This window comes from Motacilla alba, chromosome 3 (genome assembly GCF_015832195.1).
Source record: "Motacilla alba alba isolate MOTALB_02 chromosome 3, Motacilla_alba_V1.0_pri, whole genome shotgun sequence".
In the NCBI taxonomy this organism is placed as follows: Eukaryota; Metazoa; Chordata; class Aves; order Passeriformes; family Motacillidae; genus Motacilla; species Motacilla alba.
This window is the reverse complement of record NC_052018.1, coordinates 108785436-108808600: the sequence shown is the minus strand read 5'-3', so window position 1 is coordinate 108808600 and position 23165 is coordinate 108785436. Positions and strand designations below refer to the sequence as shown.

At 45.4% G+C, this 23165-nt stretch overlaps 1 protein-coding gene across 4 annotated transcripts in view; it reads left to right on the top strand.

The window, feature by feature from the left end:
- RALGAPA2 (Ral GTPase activating protein catalytic subunit alpha 2) overlaps window positions 1–23165 on the top strand; it is a 95333-nt gene that overhangs the window by 15873 nt on the left and 56295 nt on the right. The window contains exons 8-24 of one of the 4 annotated variants that reach the window (XM_038133757.1): window positions 853–991; window positions 1433–1632; window positions 3056–3286; window positions 4002–4175; window positions 5016–5153; window positions 5701–5849; window positions 6026–6137; window positions 6790–7027; window positions 7528–7692; window positions 8859–8999; window positions 10269–10406; window positions 10915–10997; window positions 11828–11918; window positions 12037–12216; window positions 13936–14129; window positions 14576–14674; window positions 14908–15063. In XM_038133757.1, the coding sequence (XP_037989685.1) occupies window positions 853–991; window positions 1433–1632; window positions 3056–3286; window positions 4002–4175; window positions 5016–5153; window positions 5701–5849; window positions 6026–6137; window positions 6790–7027; window positions 7528–7692; window positions 8859–8999; window positions 10269–10406; window positions 10915–10997; window positions 11828–11918; window positions 12037–12216; window positions 13936–14129; window positions 14576–14674; window positions 14908–15063 (2628 nt within the window). Of the gene's footprint in view, window positions 1–852; window positions 992–1432; window positions 1633–3055; window positions 3287–4001; window positions 4176–5015; window positions 5154–5700; window positions 5850–6025; window positions 6138–6789; window positions 7028–7527; window positions 7693–8858; window positions 9000–10268; window positions 10407–10914; window positions 10998–11812; window positions 11919–12036; window positions 12217–13935; window positions 14130–14575; window positions 14675–14907; window positions 15064–23165 lie in introns of all 4 variants that reach the window. The other 3 variants (XM_038133756.1, XM_038133759.1, XM_038133758.1) reach the window with 3 other exon arrangements.

Below are 23165 nucleotides of genomic sequence, written 5' to 3'. Positions count from 1 at the left end.
GAGATAAAGAGAGATGGCTTCTGTGATGTTTTTAAAAGGATGCAAGTAACATGTACATAAAATTTAATTAGAAGTAGATCAGATGAATCTGTAGAGGAAATAAGATAATGTATATATTTTAAAAGTACAAATTAAGCAACATTTGAAATAAAGTGGAAACTGTGCAGACAATGAACATTAAAGAGCCTTGTTATTAAAAAAAAAGATAAATTATAATTAAATACTTTGAGATACACTTTCTAGTATGAATAGGCAAGACCAAAATAATATTTGGAAAGGGTTTTGTCATCTTGAATAAATGCTTTATTTTAAAAAGTGGCCGTATGAAATTATCAGCTTCCTCCACAGCACCCTTTGTTTTACGTATCAGAGTCTCCCAACACTTCAGTTAAAAACAAAAATGTCATTCTTCTTTTTATGCTCATTACCTGTGTGGGGTCCAAACAAAACTGCTTACTCTACAAATCCCATTGCGCAGTGGTTGCAGTGTTTGTTTATTTGTGTTTATTCTGACAAAGAAAATATTAACGATAAAAGCAGAGCTCAAAGCGACTTTGTCAAAACAAGAAGCAAATGTGTTGAGAGCAGAGCAGGACAGTTGCTGTCCTCCTCTGGTTAGAACAGCTCAAATCCACTGGCTTCCACTGAGCTTGCTGGCTTTGGGGGGTTGCTCTGTTCTTACTTTCCATTCTTACTGCAGTTCGTAAAAGTGGTTTTGGGGCTGTGCTGCTTTTTCTTTTCTGGCTAAAGTGTAGCAGCTTGGTTTTTTTTTTGTGTTCGGAGGAAACAATTGTCAGTATAACACATTAACTGAAAGCTTTTTGTTTGTTTCTCTCTAACTCCCTGAGAAAGGCTGCCAGCTTGGAGTGGAAGAACAAGGAGAACCAAGACACTGGATTCAAGTTTCTCTTTACTTTGTTCAGAAAATACTATCTTCCTCACTTATTCCCATCTTTTACAAAGCTAACCAACCTCTACAAACCTGTGCTGGGTAAGTAGTGGGTTTTGCCTTTGAAGAAGAAAAAGCCAGAGCCTGCTCTTGGTAGGATCTCTGTTACCTGCTGGCATATTGCTACAGCTCTGTGGGATGAGGAGTTTTTTCTCCCTGGTTTCATGTAAAACTAACTTACATTGTAGCAGGGCTGGTTCTTTGTTTCAGCTTTTGCCCTTCCTTTCGCAGCCCTTCTCTTCGGCTTTCCTTTGTTTTGAGTGATGCAAGTGATAACCTCAGGAAAGAGCTGTGCTGTTACGTTCTAATATCTGAGGAGCGATAAAGTTAGGATAGAATACAAGCATTAATAAAATAAAAGCAGTCAGCCATTGCATCTGTTATATTTTTGGTGATGTATTCTGTACATTTAGCCAGAGTTGGGAAGAAATTACTGAGATTCCACTTTGTTTCTCTCTTCCTTTTTGTCCCCCCCCGCCTCAGACATCCCTGATATCAGGCCAAGGCCAGTGTATGTCACTGCAACACGGAACAATGAGAGTGTCTACTGCACAAAAATCCCCTACATGGCAGCTCGAGTGGTTTTTATCAAGTGGCTCGTTACCTTCTTCCTTGAAAAGAAGTATTTAACTGCTGTCCAGAATACAAAAAATGGAGGAGAAGTGCTCCCTAAAATTATTCAGGTAGGTTTTAAAGTTTACCTCTCTTCTTGCATGCGTGCTAACCTTGCAGGTGATCTCACTACACTGACAGCTGAAGCACAAAGAAATGCTACCCCATAGTGAATAAATGATGTAGCTGTTTATTTGATTTTCTTTTTCTTTGATGGAGGAGGGAATCTCCAAGCAAAACCCTTAGGTAATTCACTAGAAGGTTTTTTTTTCCTTCATAACTTGTTTCACTACCAGCTTCAGCAGTATTCTATTTAGACTTTTGGAATCTACTCTGTAAACTGTCATACTTGGTGGTTCCATGGACCATTTCCCAGTGACATCAAAGGCTGCTTTGTTTTCCTCTCAGTTATAGCAGCTGTTTACAATGAGATATTAGAGAAATATTTCATTTATAAACTCATGGTTGGGACTCCTCTGGCGTTAGATGCCTCACAATGAATTTTATAAATCGATGCTTTTGAGAGACTCTCCGGCTTCCTGTTAAGAATTTAGAATCAATCTCAGCTTACGTTTGGTCTTGAACCATAGGTGAGTGTCAGCTGTGTGCTCAGCAGAGAAGCAACACAGTATGAGAGGTTGCAAAACACAGGCAGTGCCAGAGCAAAACCTGGCAAAAAGGTGTTAGGCCTTATGTGTAGTGCTACAATCCATCTTTTCCCCAAGACAGAGGGACTTGAGGATTCCTCTCCGCTGTGTCCGTGCCTTTCTTTACACTCTTAGCATGGCATGGACAATTCAGTTGCTGTGTGCTGTAAGGAAGTGACCAGTTTGTAAACACCAAATTCCTTCTTGGATGGAGTGGCAGACTGAAATCTGTCGTTCCTGACTGCTGGGATGGCAGTGTTGTGCCAGACAGGGTATCCTAAAAATGCAGGTGTTAGAATGCTAGGTGCTGCTGCCTATCTCTTGTCCCCAACAAACCTCTCCTGTCGAAAAGCAAGCTGAGTTAACATTCAGGCAAGGCAGTCAAACGTCCACTCACTGCTCACTGCAACTGGCTCAGCGATAGAGGCAAGAAAGGCTCTTTTGAAAGGTTTTGTTCCAGCAGAGTAACACAGTAGCTGAAGGAAACCAGGTGGGAAAGAGAATGAACCACGTGGAGCAGGCAGCTTATAAAGGGGAAGGGGTGAGGGGCAGAGCTAAGGGCTGGGCAGAGGGGACTGGCCTCCAGGGGAAGGAGGATGCCCACCAGGGATGCCAAGCCAGTCAGGCGACAGGGGAAGGAGAAACCAGAGGAAGTTATGACACAGAAGGTCCACGGGGAAGTCTGTTTTTCCCCGCAGGAGGACTAACTCTATGCTGAGTAGTTACTGATGTTTCCAGGGCTGAGGGCATGGGGATTGACCAAGGGGGAGAGAGTTCATGGGATGGAGCTCTCCGTGAGGATCCCAGAGTGTGGTGGGTGATGGGCTGTGCTGTGCTGTGCCCGCAGACAGTCGCCGCGGGCCAGGAGAAGAGCGTGGAGCTGGAGGCGGGCGCGGCGGCGCCGGCGGGCGAGCAGGAGCGCGGGCACTCCAGCAGCGGCAGCCTGTCGGACAGGAGGCTGAGCGGCTGCAGCCTCTGCAGCGTGGAGGAGCAGCACCGCGGCGTCTACGAGATGGTGCAGGGCATCCTGCTCTCCACGCGCGGATACGTCAACTTCGTCAACGAGGTGTTCCGCCAGGTCTCTGCCCGCGGCCGCTCCCTGCCCTGCTGCTTGTTTCTGAGGGGAACGGGTGTGGGAGGTGCCCTGGGGGGGGCTGGTTGCTGGGCACACTTGGTGCTGCTCTGTCACCGTCATATTTTCTGAAAAATCCTCTTTGCCCGGGATTCTTCTCCTGGGAAGCTGAGAAGCCTCAGAGAGAGATGAAAACAGTAATTATCTGATTGCTTCTCCTGTGTTGTGCTCATGTGTGGAATGTGTCTGGAGATTGTTTACTAACTGGTCATTGTTTGATTGGTTTCATGTGAATTGTTTTAACTTAATGAACAATCACATTCCAGCTGTGTCAGGACTCTGGAAGCAGTCACGAGTTTTCATTATCATTCTTTGTAGCCTTCTGTCTGTATCCTTTCTCTATTCTTTAGTATAGTTTTAGTGTATCATTCTTTAATATAATATAATATTATAAAATAATTAATGAGCCTTCTAAGAGCATGGAGTCAGATTCATCAATTCCTCACTCATCCTGGGGACCCCAGCAAATACTACTCTGGTCACAGCAGCAGCCTTTGAGGTTGGGCTCCTTCCTAGGTCTAGTTTAATGACCAGGTTATGGAATTGTTGAGGGAGCTGAAGCTTGGTACTTAAAATGGCAGTGTGGGTGGTGGAGTGTGTGTTTGTATGAACCGCATCTGTGTCCTGTGTGGAGTGAAATCTGTGAACTTTTCCTTTTCAGGCTTTTTTGTTGCCGCCTTCTGATATATCTGCAACACGGAAGGTGGTGAAAGTGTACCAGAAGTGGATACTGCAGGAGAAACCTGTGTTCATGGAGGAGCCAGACAAGAAGGAGGACAGCCAGGATGCTGTTGCTCCCTTGGAAGACTCCTCAGTGCAAACAGACGGTAAACATGTATGGTATCCTGTTCCTTACTTTGCTGCAATATGGGGCTTTTCACCTCGCTCTGTAGAGGAGTAACAGTTTAAAGTGTGGGGGGAATAGGGGTTAAAAAATGCTTTTAGTTAAGGACTCACAGTTGAAATAGTTACTGAGCAGCACTTAGAGTGCAGGGAGAGGGTTGTAGCTGGTTTGAGAAACCTCATTTGTGGTTATTCCCTGCATGTGTAAATATGGCAGCAGGAACTTCAATGGAAGAAACACTGATGGGTTTTGCAGTGCTAAAAGTGACTGTCTGCTGGCCTGAGACATGGAGAACTATTTCATTTTGGTGGTGCTTAAAAACTTGACAATATGTATTAATTTCTGTATATTGTAACTGGATACCTTAATCTAGAAAATTTACCGGTAGCTACAGTTCTGTGCATCATCTTTTAATATCCTGTTTTGAACCATCAGTAAAAGTTCTTTGACACTGTTGACACTGTGACACTGTTTAAAGAGAAGTTTTCTAGTACTGAATAAGAGGTTTGATTTGTAAAACAGTGAAAATTACAAGGTTTTTACTTTGTTTTGTAGAGAATTTATGGTTTTGCCAGACTTAAATTCACTTATTAATACAATCAGTGACCATGAAAAGTGGTGAAAAATATTTTAAATAACGCACCTTCTAAAACTTTTATGAGCCTTCAAATTCCATGTGTGGAAACAAAGAAATAATAGCCAGGAATTCCCTGTGGAAATGAGTGTATGCCACTCCAGTTCCCCCGCTTAGGCTGCTGACCTCAGGGATGGTTTTGTTTCAGTTTGGTGTGCTCCTTTGTGCCCTGCTGCTAACCAGGCTGTGTTTGGCAGCTCTCCTCGGAGCCCTGCGGGCACAAGCGCTCCTCCAGCTGGGGCAGGACCTACTCCTTCACCAGCGCCGTCAGCAGGGGCTGCGTGCTGGAGGATGAGGACAGGGATGTGAAGGCTGGTGCTCAGGCTGCGCTGCAGGTGAGCTGGCTGGGAGGGGGACTCGGGGGGGCTGTGACCTGCCTGGCCACACAACTTGCACTACAAATTCCAATGCAATCTCAGAGATGGAGGAAAAGAGCCACCAGGGCTTGATTGGTTCTGTAAGACACAATTTGGACTTCATGTCTTAAGGCCAGAGATCTGTATTTTAACAGAGGAGGGTAATTTTTTTCCTCCTGTAAGTACTAGGAATTAATCAGAACCATGCATTTGCTTTTTCTGAACTTCATTTATTGAAAATACTGGTGGTTGTTTAAGCATATGATGGCAGGAAATGAGTGGCTGGAAGGAATATCTTCTTCCCTGCCCAAGCAGAGGAGACACCCACAAATCACATGCTGAGCCCTGGTGGGTGTGTGATGGGAGCCTGGCTCCTTGCTGGAATAACAAAAACATAAAGTGATGGGTAAAACATGAAACTTCCTCTAAGGAAAGGGGAAGGTTTAACCGAAGGAGCACAGGTATTTTGTTGTAAGTCTTGCTTGTTTTCATTCCTAACACTGTGCAAATGGACTGTCAACGCCAGGTATTCCTGACAAACTCGGCGAACGTTTTCCTGCTGGAGCCATGCACTGAGGTCCCTTTGCTGCTGAAGGAGCAGGTGGATGCCTGCAAAGCTGTTCTCAGCATCTTCAGGCGCATGATAATGGAGCTGTCCATGAACAGAAAGACATGGTAAGGTTAACATACTGTCATTCAAGAGAAAAAGTTGTTACAGTCCACAACCAACCAAGCTGTTTTACAAATGATCTGTGAAGTCTGAAGTGTGACTGCGTTCTCAGTAAGTCAGGCTTTGCCGCAGGATTAATGAGCAGGTACAGCTAATAGAACACCTTTTGTTTTGGAACCAGGGAACAGATGCTGCAGATACTGCTCAGAATAACAGAAGCTGTGATGCAGAAGCCAAAGGAGAACCAGACAAAGGACACGTTTGCTCAGAGCATGGCGGGGCTGCTGTTCCGAGTGAGTGAGTGGGGCTGGTTGGTTTGCTCTGTCACAACTGCCCACGGTTTTAGTTGAGTACTATAAAACCTACTTGTATTACTGTGAAGGAGGGGTTTCTTATGTCTTGCTAGTAATTTTTTTTGTAAACTGTTACTAATGGAGGGAGAGTTGGGTTTGCTCTGTTCTTCAGGGCTCTGTTACAAACTGGTAGCACAGATGGGATATTTTCAGTGAGTGTCTCTAAAGTGTAAGAATCAAGTAACTGTTTTCCTAAAAGTCCAGCTGGCAAGTCAAAACTGAGTCACACTGAAAGAGACATTCATGCTTCCTCCTATACTTCCAGCCTGGATAGTGTAACTGGGTGTGTAGTGTTGCCCCACGGCTCAGTCGTTCTGTGGGTGTAGGGCAGTCATTCATTCTGCTGTTATTATAGAGTATCTTATTTCAGTTTGCCAGACAACATTTAGCCTGATTTTTAAAAAAATTTCCTTCATCAGTTACTTTCCCCATTATTTCTGGGAGTGTTTTTTGAGGGAAAATGGTGAGGCACAACTGATGCGCAGCGCTAAGAGTGCTGCTGACGTGCAGGTCAGAGTTGTGGGTTGGGCTTGGTGTGCTGAACTCATCTTGTCAGCCCTGCCCGAGGTGCCACTGGTGTCTCTTCCCTCAGACCCTCATTGTGGCTTGGATCAGAGCCAACCTGAGCGTTTACATCTCCCGGGAGCTGTGGGACGAGCTGCTCAGTGTCCTGTCCTCCCTGACGGACTGGGAGGAGCTCATCAACGAGTGGGCCAACATCATGGACTCCCTGACAGCAGTGCTAGCCAGGACTGTCTATGGTGTGGAGATGACAAACCTGCCCCTGGACAAGCTCAGTGAGCAGAAGGAAAAAAAGCAGAGAGGCAAAGGTTGGTCTTTGTGCTTCAGTGCTTTTTTGTATCAAACCGGTTAAATATTGAAGCTTAATCTTAAAAATTAATTTCATGTTAAACACTGCTTAATCTGGTGTAAGAACCTGTTTAACCAAATGTGAAGCACTTGGGATTTGTGTGTTGTCATCCTTCACTGGGGAGGAGAGGTAGTTGGGGCACCCACAGTCAGGAATTTTTGGATGGCAGAGGTTAAATGTGGTTTCTTGTGCTGTTGGCTGGCACTGGCAACTCTGTAAAAATTCTCTTCTGTGTATTTTTAGTAAAGTTTTTAATTGACAGTATTTTAGCTGCACTTGCATGCCACCTTGAGATCAATGCACATAGTTTGAACTACCAATTAGTTTTGATTAATAGTAAAAGTTAACCTGTGTTGTTTAAAGTATTAATATTTGCCTTGTCTGAGTCTATTTGTACTTCAGCAAAAATACATGCCAAACCATCCAGTGCCAGAAAATTTTTCTGTTCTTTGTCCCAAGGTGGTGTTTTAGAGCCTCAGAAGACAGCTGTAGTAGGAAGATCTTTTTCCTTAAGCTGGAAAAGTCCCCCTGAAGTTGTGGAGCCAATGAGATTCAGAAGTGCCACAACCTCTGGGGCCCCAGGAGTGGAGAAAGCAAGAAACATTGTCCGTCAGAGAGCCACAGGTTAGACCACAGCTGAGTGCTTTGGTAGCCAGATACTCAGTAACACTCAGGTTTTAAATCTGCCTCTGAGGGGTGGCTGCTGCCAAAAGCAACTCAATAATTAACTGCCCCAACAGAGAGGTTGCATGTCCGTGTTGGGATGTCTTGGCCAGTGTGAATCACAGAGTATTTTGGGAAATTCTCTATATAAGCTTTTAGTTCCAGGACATTGAATTGTGAGTTAAACCTGTTCACTTCATGGGTTTTTCTAGAGGTACATGGCTATTTTTATCAGTTCCTAAGAGAGCATTTATTACTGTCAGGCAGATAGCAGTTATTGATACAACTATTTCCTGGGAGCACAAGGTAAACCAGGTATTTAATAAATATTATCCTTTCATAGTTGCATTATGTGCTCTCTTTTTCTTGGCATGATGAGGTTTTTCTCTCATGTTTACTTCTGGAAAGAGGAAAGCAGGAGGGAGACTGGGGTGAGGAATGCTGGGGTAATGACTGAGACCCCAGCCATGGAACATATTTCTGTTTGTTCAAGCATTTCAGCAGCCTGAACCTGGCCTTTCTGTGTATCATGTCAGCATGTTTCCATGTGCTGGCTTGCTGGGGTGGGCTCCTGTGGAAGCCCCGTGCTTTGAGCACGAGCTGCTGGGCTGCACAGCTCCCTCCCCAGTTCCTTTCCAGGAGAGCTGGAAGGAGGGAGAACACTCGGGGTGGTTTGTGGCTCCATGGCTGAGCCACAGCCTCCAGCCTGGATCACAGAGTGCTTTGGCAGTAGAGCCAGCTCAGTCTTGAGTTTTATTGATAAATTCAGTGAGTCCCTGTTTGTGCTCCAGTGAAGGGTTCTCTCTACTGCTGCAGCATTTTCCCCTTTGACACCCTGCCAGAGCAGCAGGGAGAACCTGGAAGTGTTGATCCACGGCTTTTCTTGTTTGTGTGTATTCAAATAAAAGGCAATTCCACACTTGCTGTGGATCAGAAATCCCTGATTATTACCCTTTTAGTGTGAGAGAATGTTGCACGATATTAACTTCCATCTCAGGGGAGAAACCCCTGGGCTTACTGTTGAAAAGCTTTATCTGAAACTCTGGGTTTGGTTGTGTTGTGACTCTCAGAACTGCAGTATTTCACTGTGTTCCTGATATAATTATTGCTCTATTTTTTCCTGTAAGCTAAGCGAAGCCAGTCTATCAGCAACTGTGTCCATCTTTATGAGGCTTTGCCAGCCACTAAAAGTGTACCTCTTCTGCTTCACACTGTGAGCTCTCTCTTCCCTGGTATCTCTTACACTTCTTGCTCTCACAGACTGTCAGGTACTGTACTTTAAAGTCATCTTTGATATCAGTGTTCTTTATATTTTTAAACTGCTCTCTGTCTGGTCTCTTTCTGTCCAGTTGGTTCTTCTCAGAATGTTTGCAGCACTGCAAGCAAAGCAATTTTTGTTCATGTTGATATTAAAGACTGCCATTAATTGCAATTAGATCTCTATTGCCTCGTAACTAAAGTAAAAACTCCTGTGTTTCACTCCCTGGGAGGGATTTGTGACTCCTGAGTCCTGCCCAGGCTCATTCTCTGCAGTGGCAAGAGAAAAGAGTTCTGTACACGGTGCTTTATGGCCCTGTGGGGATTCCTGCTCAGTGAAACATCTTTGGTGTCTTTTCATCTCAAGTTATTTTTGGGGGGGAAGCTGAAATTGTTCCAGTTGGTGAATTGCATTGAAAGTTTTATTTTATTGCTTTCTGTAAGACACTGAAAGTCAGCTGAAGTCAGTCAGTAGCAGAAATGTTCATTTTTGTGCACGTGCCTCCTGAGAGAACTTTCTGAAATACCTACAGTGTTTAGTAAAGCAATGTTAAAACTTGCACACTGCAGGATGGAAACATTGGAGTGTTACTAGCTTTTTTTGTTATTTTTTTTTTCCCAAATGCTAAGAGAAATGAATTTCTCAAAGCACTGTGTTGCTCTGCAATCTCAAGGGTTCCTGTTGCTCCTTCCCCAGCATCATGTCAGTTTATTTCCTCTTGGGGATTTTCATGCCTCTCTCTCCTCCTTTTGTTTCTCGTTTGCAGTTACAGCCAAACCAAAAGCTGCCTGGTTGTGTTTGTCCTCACAAGCTAAACCCAAGTTATATGCAGCTCAGAGCTTTTTTTACTCTTAAGTTTTTGCCTTTCTTTATTCCTCCTCCCTTCCCCTGTTTCTGGAGGCACTCAGGGAGCACAGCCAGCTTCTCCCCACAGTGCATTTAAGGGAGTTCTGTCTGCTCTGTCTTTCTGTCTCGAGAATGAACAGGGCCCAGCTGGGGTCTCCAGCACTGAAAACCCAGCTTTGTTCATGGGACCCGCTCCTGTTTGTTGACTCCCAAAATCACTTCTCTCCTTTTCCAGACCTTTTGTGCAGCTCATGCATCTCTGAACTTCAGTTTTTCTAAGGCTATTTTATATAAGTGAAGTTATAACTTGTAAATTTTATCTTGGGAATTTTAAATATTTGCAAGGGTTGCTTTTTCCTAGAGCTTAGGTGAGGAGTTCACAGATGTACATATGAGCTCCTGCAAATATTTGGTGTTGTAATTAAATCAACAGAAGTTGAAGAATCTCAACAGCTGGAAAATTCAGAAGGAACAGAAGCTGCAGGCCCATTTGCAGACCAAGAACAGCAGCTAACTCGAAGCAGCAGCACTTCAGATATTGCAGATCAGATTCCATCTGATTTTTTTCAAGGTAATTCTAATAAAGTGCAGCAATGCTGTGTTTTTCAAGGAAAAGATTTGAAACTTGTTCAGCCTCTCAAATGCTGCTCTTAATTACTTTGGTTTCCAGCTCTCCTCTAAAATGTGTTTTCAGCTCATTTTCTTAGTCACTGCTTAGTTGGCAAGTTGTTGAAAGAACTTTTTAAAATAAGTTAGAGCCTGTCAATGCAGGATGTGAACAGGGAGGCCAAAAATGAAACCTGGAATGTGTGTGCACTTTGTATGTAACTCTGACTTTTCACCTGACTTGCATTTGAATTTTGTATGTTCAAGCTGCAGTTGGAGTTCACTTCCTCTCCTGTAAGTATGTTATGCTTTTGAAGGATTTTTTCAGAGCTTCTTGTATCCCATTTAAGTGTTGTGTGGCCCTTAACTGTAAATATCAGACATGTAAACACAGCTGAAATTTACATGAGACCTCTTGTGTGTTTTGGTCCTGCAAATGTTTATAGTTCTTGTTTCCTTTCTGAAACCTCTAGGTAAAAAGGCTGGAAATTCAACTTCAGACTCCAAATCCGTTCAGGAAAATAAGGGATATGTAAAGGAGCATGAAGCTGAGCAAGTAAGGCAAACCCAAAAGTAATGTCTGTGAAGATCCTAGCAGTGTTTTCTTTCTAATCAGAAGTCCTTTAGCATTCAGAAACTCTAGGAGGTGGAAGTGTGAAAAGGGATTAATCCCATTTCTGGCGTGGCATCTGGAAGTGAGCCCCATAGCAGGTTATTGTCCTGCTGGGTGTGATCAGTTTGTGTCTCCTGATCTCATCAGCTGCTTCTGCAGTTGCGTCTCCGTTCTAGTCTTACACAAGGCTTTGGTCTTTTTTTGAACTTATCAACAAGAAGTTTGTAACTTTTAAAAGATAAATAATTCATGGCTGTTACAGAGCTACAGTACACTGGAATAAATGTTTGATGGTTTAAAGCACTGATGAAAATGCTTCTGTTCAGCACAGTTCCTATCACCAGCCGTGCATGGCAGATGTTAGTGTGAGTTGACATCAGCACAGGCAAACTTCATACATTTTTAATGGCAACTTTTGACTGAACGGTTGAAACAATAAATGACTTAGCCTGATCAACTCTGTGAAATATGAAGGCTGAAAGATTTTTTTTTTTAATACCTTAAATTATTTCAGATGTGTTTGAAAATCGTAGGTTAAAAAAATCCTGCTTGTTGGTGTGAAAAGTGAGGTCGAGAAAGGGAGGATAAAGAATGAAATGGAAAGCCTGATGTTTTCCTAAGGACGCTGACAAACACTTGAGTACTCTGAATATTCATGAGAATGTCTTGACCGGGTTGTGGTTAATTTCTAATGGCTGTGTGGGTGTGAAATTTGCTGGAGTGCCATGTAGTGCTCAGAGCTGTATCAGCTGAGGTGGATTCTTTCCCTGCAGGTGCTAATGCAGAGGAGCAGCAGTACAGCTGAGTTGGATCTGAAAGCAGACTTGCAGCAATCTCACGGGTATTACAGAGAGAGAGAGAAAAGTGAGTGCCCCGAGAGCGCTTTTGCCAGGCACAGCGCCTGAAACCTGCTGTGATTTTGGTGCAGCCAGCCGAGACGCTTCTCTGGGGCGAGGTGTGAGCAGCACCGTGCTGTTTGCAGGTGAGAGCGTGAGCAGTGACACGTCCCTGGGCTGTGCAGCTGACGTGGACATCGCGCTGGTGGCCTGGCAGGCGGCCGAGGATGAGCCCGAGGCGGGGCCGGCCGCGGGATCGGACGGGGATCCTGCAGCGCCGCGCTGGCTCCAGCTCAGCCCCTCGCAGGAGCCCGCCAACCTCACAGGTACCGTGGGCCCCACGCTGTGTGTGAGCTCACGCCGTGCCCCAGAGAGGAGCTTGTGTACCTCGCGTGGCTTGTGTGGCACCAAGGACCCGTCATGGTGCTCGCTCAGAGCGGAAGGGGTTTGGATCATCCATTGGTTTGCCAGTAAACAATGATCCAGAAAGCCAGCACCCGCCCAGCTGAAAATAACTGGGCTTCTTACAGTGCCCAGCTATGATATGTTTCAAGTGAACGGGTTTTATTTCATAGCAGTGTGGTCTGAGGAAATGTCTGACTGTATTTTTTGACTGATAGGAAATAAGTGGTTCGTTCTTTGCCATTTGTAAAGGTACCCTTCATCTGGTAGTGCGAGTCAGATATTAGGTCAGGACTTATTGCAGTAATGCAGGGATGTCTTACAGGCTGCCTTTCCTAATGGATGCACAATTTCAAGGGTACTTTTTCATGCTGACTTTTCCTTTGAAATATCTGTGCTTTAATGAAGCAGCACACCTAGTCCAACTGCTGGGACTGCTGGTGTAAAAAAGGTAATGCTGCCCATGGTAAGAGCGATCGTGTATGATAAATTCATTGTTTGTTGGTGTGGCGCAAGAATTGCTCCTTGAGGGGTGCAAAGAGAAAGAACCACGTGTAGCAACCTGGCAGGTAATGTGGGCTGAAAGGAGAAGTGGGTAACAGATGTGTCATTGCCCAGCAGAGCCAAAGTGCCCTTGACTGCATTCCTGCCTCTCAGCCAAGTCGCAGCTCGCTCTGCTGTGGAAACCTGATAGGGCAAGGCAGAGCAACACTGCCACTGAGCAGCAGAGATGCCACTTCCCTGAGCACAGATCTGTAGGAGGTCATTCTAATGTGCTTAATAAATAACGTGTGGTTTAGCACTTTGGGACTTCATAATGCTACAAAACAAAAAGGGGGGAAAATCCCCCAAGTTGTTTTTTAAAATACATTCAAACATAAAAGCATCTAAAATGCCTTTTATTTCACTAACCTTCCTTAAGTCCTGGGAGGACATGAGTTATTTCCTTCTGCCTGTGTAGAGGTTCCCTGCAACTTCCTTCCATGCCTTGGTTGCTGCAGGTGTGCCTGGAGCAGCGTGGCTGTGCTGCTGCCTGTGACAGCAGAGCAGCTACCAGCTCTTGCCATTAAAATGTGCACTTCAGTGTGGGTTTGTACTGTTTAAGAGCATAAATCCCATTACCCTGACAGCCTTCTCCAAGCTCTGCTCTCTCAGGAGCTGCTCTGCATGAGTGGTGATGCCTGAGCACATTCCTCAAGACTCTTCAGCCATGGTTTTTTATTCCTTTGTCCAGTTGCGTGGCCAGGCCTTGCTACACTGTGTGATCTTGAAAAGAAAAAGAGAAAGGACTTTTATAAATGTGGAAACGTTACCTGTAAGAGCGAGTTATTGATTGAATACATCCCTCAGGTACCTGAATGTTGCATTTAGCTGCATTTGCCTCCCTGCTGAAAAGCCCTCTGGGGTGGGGACAGTGTGGTGTGGCAGTGCTGTGCCCTGTGGTGCTGTCACCTGCCAGCCCCTTTGCCTACGTTTGCTGCCATGTTTTCCTTTGACTCCAGCCATGAAAGAGATAGATTTAGGGGAGGGAATTCTTGTGAGGTGGAAGATGGTTAGGAGGAGTAACGACCAGATTTTGTTGACCAAGTTCATGCTTGGGCTGCACTTCTAACTTGTGGAAATGGAACACTTGAAATTTACAGACAGCAGTGAGTTCCTGGCTGACGATTGCAGTATAATTGCTGGTGGAAGCCTTATTGGCTGGCATCCTGATTCTGCTGCTGTGCTGTGGAGGAGGATTCTGGGAATTCTTGGAGATGTGAACAACATACAGTCACCTAAAATCCATGCAAAAGTTTTTGGCTACCTTTACGAGCTGTGGTATAAACTTGCAAAGGTATGTGGTACTTACAGCTGATGATAATGACACATTTATTTTGTTGTGGAAATGATTATTAAATGGGATTTAGTGTTAGCACCTGGAGCATAAACATGGCATGGGAGGGCTCTGTGGTAAAGGAAGCTTTATCTTGTTTGGTTTCCACCAGCAAACTCCAACAGAGAGTCCTGTCCAATGACAAGAGAATTTAAATGGGGTGAGGAAACAGTAGCAAAGAAAAAAGGCCCACAGTGTGACTCAAACTGGCAATGTTTGCTTTGGCCAGGGAGCAGCAGCATAGACCAAGCTTTCCTGGTGGCTTTGGCTGAAGTGGGAGCTCTGTATAGCCCCAGGTGTAGTACCTGAATGTAAATAAAGTAAAAGTAAAACATAATAATGCAAAAAAAAAAAGAGCATTAAAAAAGGTGCTGGTTTTATTAACGCTCTTCTTTAAAACCCATCAGATCCGGGACAACCTCGCTATCAGCGTTGACAATCAGTCAACTCCCTCTCCTCCCGTCCTGATCCCTCCTCTCAGGATATTTGCATCATGGCTGTTCAAGGTCAGTTCTGAAGTTCTCACACCAGGAGTATTTTCTTCTCTATCAGAGCTGAGCGGGTATGCATTTAGTTGCCTTATTTTTAACTTCTACCATCACTGCTGCTCAGGACAGCAGTGCCCTCCGAAGGCTCTTTGGAGCTGAGGATGAGGTAACGCGGGCTTTGTGGGAGCGCTGCTGGGCACGCTGGCTGGTGGGCAAGGCAAGGAGTGATGCAGGGTTCGTTGTTGTTGCAGGCAGCCATGCTGCCCAGCGAGTACAAGGAGGGCAAGCTGCAGGCATTCCGGCTGCTCTGCGCCATGATGAGCCGGCGCCAGGACCTGCTGCCCAACTCCGACTTCCTGGTGCACTTCTACTTCGTCATGCGCCTGGGGCTCACCAGCCAGGACCAGGTAGGAGCTGTGCTTCCTGTGCCACTGCTGCCCCCGTGCCAGGGCAGCAGGAGATGCTGCCAAAAGCTGCTGCTGCTGCTGTGGGCACAGCGGCTGTTCCAGGTCTGCCTGTCCTGGGGTGGCCTCAGGAATCAAGCGTTCGGTGGGAGGTGAGGAAAAGATTTAGTCGAGGTGTTAAATGATGGCTGTCTCACAGAAGCAGCTCAGTGCTCATGGAAACTCTTAAGAAATGCACTTTGGACGAAATAAAGACTGTCTAAGAGGACTTGCATGTTTTTCTAGCTGTAGGAATGAGAGCAGGGGCTGCAGCTCTGCTGAGGTTGGCAACAAAGGGCACAGGGACCGCTCAGGAAATTCTGGGAGTTACTGATTGTGCTTTTAGGAAACCAGACAGGTTTGATTGTTTCTGAGATGATAGAGGGAAGGGAGGAATTGTTACCAGATTCTTGCCCCTTGCTTTCCCTCCTGAGAAGTTAGAGCATTTGGAAAACACTCCTTTTGGATAGATAAGGATAGAGAGACAGGGGTTTTCTCCTGGAAAATCCCAGAAGTCCTGCTGCGGCTGCCCATCACTCCAGGGTTCCCCGGGTATTTTGTATCCCCCACGTTGCCTATCCCTCCGTGGTTTCCCTGGGTATTTTGCAGCCCCACACTGCAATCCCTCCATGGTTTCCCTGGCTGTTTTGCAGCCCCACACTGCAATCCCTCCATGGTTTCCCTGGCTGTTTTGCAGCCCCACACTGCAATCCCTCCATGGTTTCCCTGGGTATTTTGCAGCCCCACACTGCAATCCCTCCATGGTTTCCCTGGCTGTTTTGCAGGCTGCTGCTCTTTGTTCTTGCTCCCCACTCTTGTGGCTGCATTTGCCTCTTGGTGGCACACTTGACCACAGGTTGGCTGCTGCGTGTGTGTCGTTCCCGCCTGCTTTCCTTGGCTGTGGAACTGGATGAGGTGTTAACTGGCAGCGCCTTGGAGCAAGGTGTTGATGGGGAAGCAGGATCTTTATTCCTGCTCCTGTATTTCTAGCTCAGTTGGCTCCAAGCTGCTCGCTGGGTGCTCAGTGAGTGGGAGCCTTTTTATCAGAGAGGATGTGGAATCACAGGGAACAGGATCACTAGAACTGGGATCCTAGCATGCTTTCCAGGATTTCAGAAATGAAGTAATCTTAGGGTGGCCTTTTTAACACCAAGTGGGTTTGTCTGCTAAGCACAGGCATAAATTTCTCCCTTGCAAGGAATGCTCCCAGAAGGAAGGGTAGGAGGTGTCTCATGGAGGAATTTTCCTTCTGTATGGATCACTAGTGCAACTTTTAGCATTTATGTGGGAAAGTCACAGAAAGACAGCCCAGCTCTAGACAATCCCCTTGGCTACTTCAGAAGAGCTTTTTTAGGTGGTTACATAATTAAAAGTATTACAGTCAGGAACCTCTTCGACCTGAATGGTTTTCAGTATTTTGGTATGTGTGACAAATGTTTTTACTGTATTTTTCTTTTCACTCTTCACTCGCTTAAGGGTGTGAAAGTAGGAAATTGCTGCTGCTGTGGTGCTGCTAGAAAAACAAAATAATCTGATTTTAAATGTGCTATAAATGAGTACAGTGTTATTCCCAGCTTTGCAGCCTGGTCTTAGGGGGGGGTGCATAAAAGAGCAGTGTGAGGAGGGTGTATTTTATAGGAGGCTCCCTTGGCTCTCCGAGCCCGGGATGTAGCAATTAGCTCAGCAGAGGAGGCAGCGGGGTAATGAGCTGCAGCTAATTTGTCCATGTGGAAGTGTCTAACAACAAACATCCCTGGAGAAGTGAACAATTCTCTGCAAGAATTGCATCACCTCTCCAGGTGGGAGAAGCCTGGCACCGGTGGCTGCAGGGAGCACAGGAGGGGCCCAGGGTCAAGGGCCAAGTGACCATCTGTGGGGTGCCTCCCTCCTGAACTGCTCCAGCCTGTGGCATTGCTCTGCTGCTGGCCTAGAATGGGCTTTTTCCCTTTTTTTTGTGAATGACATTCATTTAGGCTCACAGCCTTCCCTCCCTGGCCTTCAGCGTGAAGGAGAGAGAACTGGGATGTTCACTACCCCACTGGGGGTTAGGAAAGGTACTTTACCTATTTGTAGAGGGTTGGAAATGAGGAAATATTCCTGGGGAGTGGTTGGTGGGGATGCTGTGGGATAGCCTGCTGCAGTTTGGGTGGGCATAGCTGCCTTCTGCTGCCAGGTGAGCCTGATGGTGAGAAAACTCCAGATGGAGCAACTGCAACTGGGTGTGTCTTTTGGTCTGGCTAATAAATGCAGCTTTGTTAATCAACCCAAAATTTGACACTGCAATGCACAGGTTTTACAAATACCTGAACTAGGAAAAGGAATGTATTTCATTATTGCTGTTTTACTGCTGTTGCTGGCTGCTTACTGTAACAGTACTTGTTGCTTCCTTCACCTGAAAAAGTTGACAGGCGTCTCCTTGCTCCACAGCTTCCTCCTTTTTGCTGAATAACAAAAGGACCAAAACACAATCCCAAAAAGCTACCAACACTTCTCAGAAAATGGCATAATTTGGATTCTTCAGCTTGAGTCTTTCTGGCACTTAAATAATCCTTTGAGGTTGCTGGTGCTTGTGTCCTTAGAATTCTGTGGACTTTGGCGTTGCCGTTTCTTATTTCTGTCTAAATTTCTGCTCGTAGTCTGAGAGGAGAAGGAAGTGCAGCTGAGGTGCTTACCTCGTGGGGACACTGTAAAAAGAGGCAGGTTTTCAATCCTTTTTCAGGCTTCAGCCCTCTGCTGCTCAGTGTCATTTTTTAGCCATCTCACCCTATTACCAGGGTGAGAATCAGTTACTGTGCCTGGTGCCACCTGTCACCAACGCTGAGGTGTCACCTGGCATTCGGAGGTTACCTTGCACAGTGAGCAAGGGGGTCACTTGTATTCCTGACTTAGGGAGTGAGTTTAACTAATAAATTTAAATTATAGTCATGCTTGCTCACCAGAGGACCTCTGGAGCTGGACACTTATGTTTTTTGAGAACATAATCAAAGGTAGAGACTTCAGAGGTTCTCTGTGGAAAGGACAATGGATGGCCAAGGGGAGGGAGACTCTGCTGGTGGCTTTTTCAGTTCAGTGATATGAAGAGCAGAACAAACTTTAAATATGGAATGAGAGGAAAATCGCCACAATCCAGCCAAGCTGGCAGATGTCCTGGGTGATTAAATGTCAGCACAAGCAGCAGGCCTGCCTGTGGAGCACAGCCTGGCTCCAGCCAGGGCACTCAGCATCTTTGTTTTAGTTCAGTTCCTTTTAGCAGTGCGAGGATGCCGTGAATGGGAAGCTCTGTCAGTAGAGGTGCTGAGGTACCAGTGCCCATTGTCCCAAAGTTGTCCCAAAGCCTCTTTATTTGTTCCAAAGGCACTGTAAGTGATGAGGGAGAGGAAGCTGCAGCAGCTCTAAGCTTCTGTAGAAACACCCACTGGAGCCCTCTGTGTGGAAAATGGCTAATTTGTAATAGGAAGCATTTCTCAGCAGAGCTGCTACCAGAGAAGTAATCCATTACCTCTTTTTGTTATCATTAGTCTGACATTAAAAAAATAAACAACCAGCATTTGTGGGCTTTTGTATCTTTCTGCCTGACGGTGGAGGTACAACTCACACCGAAGAAAGTGCTGATTCTTGAAGCTTTCTTGTTCTTCAGTAGAGCCTTTTATGCCCCTCGTGTTGATGCCGTGCCCCTGTGTGCCCTGTGCTCCCTTTGGTGGTGGCTCAGCGCACCTGGGCGCTCCATGGCTCACTGCTGTCAGTGCTGCTCTCCTCTGCTCACAGCTGTGCCCACTGGGGATGGGGCTCAGCCACAGCCCCACTCCCAACCACCACAGACTGAGTGCCTACAGTTCCCTTTCTTTTCTTTCAAATAAATGCCATGTCTGCCATCCTCCTGTAGGGCCCTTGCAGCAGAAATAGCAAACGTGGTCGAGTATCGTTTTATGTAGGTTCCACTACCACTGAATTCATCTGTGTGCTGACCTTGATTCATTCCCCAAACCTCCACTGCATATCATCAAAATCGTTACACCTACTCGTATGGAATATTGACAATCAAAATCCTTATGCCTACACTTATAGAATATTGACAGTCAAAATCCTTATACCTATATTTTTAGAATATTGACAATATCAATAGCATCATACAAGAATAAGCCAAAGGCTCTGTATTAGGATATTAACAAAATCAACAGCTATATAATTCTATCAATAGGTACAGAATTTTAACAATATCAGTAACTACAAAACTTCATTATCAGCTGTATAATTCCATCAATAGCTATACAGCTTCATAAAGTAACATGCAAGAATAAGATAGGATCTGTATGTTCCCATCACCCCCATGTCTTTGCTTATTTCAAGGAGTCAGGTGAGCCCCAGCCAGGTTTGTTGCTTTGGGGAGCATTATCCAGCACAGGTTGAATGTAGGGAGCAGGCATTGTGCACAGGGGAGGAATAGTAAGATATTCAATGTAGACACAGCTTTCCAAACTCTTGCCTGGGGGGTTTCACTCACCATTCCCCCGTTTTTGATTTTGAAGAGAGGCTTTAAGTGTAGGATGAAAATGTCTTACCACAGCTAGACCAGCTGAAGAATGTGAAATACTAGTAACATATGCTGAGCTACATGACCGGGTCCATTATCAGTCTTGACAATATGTGGTACACCTAAAGCTGCAAAAGCATGACATCTTTTTCACCATTCAGTGTTTGTCCTTTTGTGCTTGTCCTCATCCATGGTGGAGGCCAACACCAGATACTGCCCTGCCCCGGGTTCTTCCACTGCATTATAGAGTGCTGGTACCTAGGGGATTCACATCATGCAGACTTTTAATTATCTCTCCTTCCTTTCTGCACACAAAGGCACCTGCAATGTTTATCCCTAGCATGTCTTAGTGGAGAATAGATGAGGTTGTAAAATAGAGCAGGTTTGCAAAAAGTGCTGAATACATACAGTGCCTTGGCCTAACCTTTTCCAAGTAGCCTTATTGTGCTGTGCTACACTCTGTCTTAGTATCTTTATTAATTTGCAATATAGGTCACACTTAGAGATTTGAAGATGACACAAGTGACCCATAACAGCTTCCTCAATGGGATCATTATCTGCAAGATCTAGCACTCTATCCCTTAGTTTTGTTAGAAAAAAAAATCCCAGTTGTTTAGTTTTGACACTGTAATAGCTACAGCTAGGCACAGGGAGCTGGGCTTGTTTAGCCTGGAGAAAAGGAGACTCAGGGGTGACCTTATCACTCTCTGCAACTCTCTGAAAGGTGGTTGTAGTCAGCTGGGGTTGGTTTCTTTCTCCAGGCAGCGGCTGACAGAACAAGAGGACGCAGGCTCAACCTGCATCAAGGGAAATATAGGCTGGATATTATGAGAAGGGATGATGAAGTTCTGGAATGGTCTGCCTGGGGAGATGGTGGAGTCACCATCCCTGGATGTGTTTAAAAAAAGACTGGATGTGGCACTCAGTGCTATAGTTGAGGTGTTAGGGCATGGGTTGGACTCAATGATCTTTAAGGTCTCTTCCAGCCCAGTGATTCTGTGAATATTAATAGCTGTGAAGTCAATTTCTTTAGTCTGGTAGGGCTTCTCTTGAAGTGTCTTTAGTTTTATTGCTTCAGTAGAATAAGAGGCTTCATTTATTACTCTAAGGCAAACAAACTGTAATTGTTGCATGAGACCAAAGAAGGCTTCAAGAAACAGCACTTTCTTGTTCTTCAGTAGAACCTTTCATACCCTCCATCTTGCATGCAGTGCCCCTGTGTGCCCTGTGCTCCCTTTGGTGGTGGCTCAGCGCACCTGGGCACTCCATGGCTCACTGCTGTCAGTGCTGCTCTCCTCTGCTCACAGCTGTGCCCACTGGGGATGGGGCTCAGCCACAGCCCCACTCCCAACCACCACAGACTGAGTGCCTACATCTGCCCAGTTGTCACTCAGCAGCCAGGAGCAGCGTGCAGCAGCTGGGTAAAGGTGCAGTAAGCGAGTGGCTTTGCTTTTGTCCCCTGTGGAACGGGTGCTCCTTGCCTGGGTTTCTGCCTGATGGCGTTGCACACGAGGGCCCTTAGTTGTACAGAAGCCCTCATGCCCTTTAGATTCTTTAAACTGCCATTTAAAAGGAAATCACCTTAATGTAGTCTATTAAGGCTTAGATTCCCCTATTTTAGCTTCTCGAGACTTCTTTCCAACGGCTGCCATGATTTTCTCCCTCTTTCAATCCACCCCTTATCTCATTTCCTGTGGAAAATTTGCCTGTGTGCTCCCATTATGTGCTTTGAGTGCTTTGAAAAAGTGTTAACAGACAGCATGTTTCCAGTAGGGACAAACAAAAGTCCAAATGCCAGGGTCTCATAGGAACTCTCACATCCCCCTCTGCTTGCCCAGAGCAGGCTAAGTGGGGAGTGCTGGATAAAAGAGCTGCAAGATTGACTGGAAGCAAGGGGGAGCCAGGTCCTGCCGACTGCAGGAGCTGTGCATTTGGGAGTGATTTTGGTAGTTTTGCTCTTTCCTGTTTATTTTGCTGTAATTCAGTTGCCCTGCCTAAGTTGCATCCATCCCACCCGAATTCTGCTCTCGTGGCCGGTGTTCTGGCTGTCAGAGCTCCGAGCAGTGCTGCCATGGGCACTTGGGAGAGATGTGTGTGGGGACACAAAGCCACCTCCACGTTCCAGGCAGTGCTGTGGCCTTGGCACCCACACCCTTGTACCTGTATCCACTGCGTGCTCTGTGCGTGCACAAACCAAAATATTTATTCTGGTCCTTTATCCCATTGCTCTCCCCACTTGTGAAAGCATCAGACATGCTCCAAAATGGGAGAAATTAAAAAAAACTCCCTCTGTTTTCATTCCAGCCTTGAGGGACTTGGGCTATAAAATGTAACTGTTTTGGGGTTAGGTTTTACCTGGCGCCTTGAAATTGAGCTTTCTGATAAATTAATCCTGGATCTCCTAAAGTTGTCAAAATACTTCATAAATTTGTGTTGGAACTGCATTTTTGACAAGTTAGCTCTTACCTGAATCTTCATGGTAGGTAGGAAAACTTGGCATAAGTAAATGGAAGCATTTATTCCTTTAAAGTAGAAAAGGGAAGGCTTAAGCCTTCTGTAAATTAATAATCTTTCCCATGCCATAGATCTCAGCTGCCAGTGAGGTGTCTGTCGGTGAGGAACAGAGTGAACTTTCAGTGAAAAATCCATGTTGTTCCTGTCGAGGGACAATTGGAAACATGAGGAAGGCAGCTGGCAGGCTATTTGGTTACACCTGTAATCTGCAAAATCTTGAACAAAAATTAGGTGAAGAATATTTTTGCAATTGACCTTTCAGTGAACTTGCATAAATTTATTTCGCTTACTCACTGGCTGTTTACGACCTTATAATTTGAATTACTAGATTAACCTACACTGAAATATGATGCCATTTATAGGGTTAATACATTTGAGAAGGACATGCATGCAATTGCCCCCTCCTCTCCCCTCTTCCTCAGCTTTAACACCACAGAGCATCATTCTGAATTGAAATAGTCCATAATGGTCCTTTTTTTCACTTTTCTTTAACAACATGAACACTAAATTATAGCTGTGCAATTATGTAAACAATGGAAATGCTTCCAGAATGAATACTTCCTTTTAAATTTTCATTTTGTGTAATTGCTGAAAGGTTTGGAGCCATAATAAACCGAAATTATTTTACACATTTGTCGTTCTAAAGGTCAATTATGAAAGAAGTAAAGCAACAACACTGTGCAGAATGAGTAAACCAATTTCCACGGCCATCGCCATATGTTTTTCTTATGGCTTGTGTTTTCCAGTTGCTGTGTACATAGCATTCAATTAAAGTGATTCATTGACCAGGCTGGGAGCTGCTACCCGGAGTTTACGTTTGCAGGGAGGGAAGGAAGCCCGGCTCTGTTTGAATTACCTGATTTTGCCCTATCACTGATAGCACAGATGTCCTGGCTCCCTCGCCCTCTCACAAGCCTCTCTCTGCTGATAAGCTCCCTGAGCCCCCAGATTGCTGCCCCGAATCCTGTGGTGCTGTGAGCTGTGCGCTCTGCTGGCTGGGAAAAGGGCACAGACCTGGCAG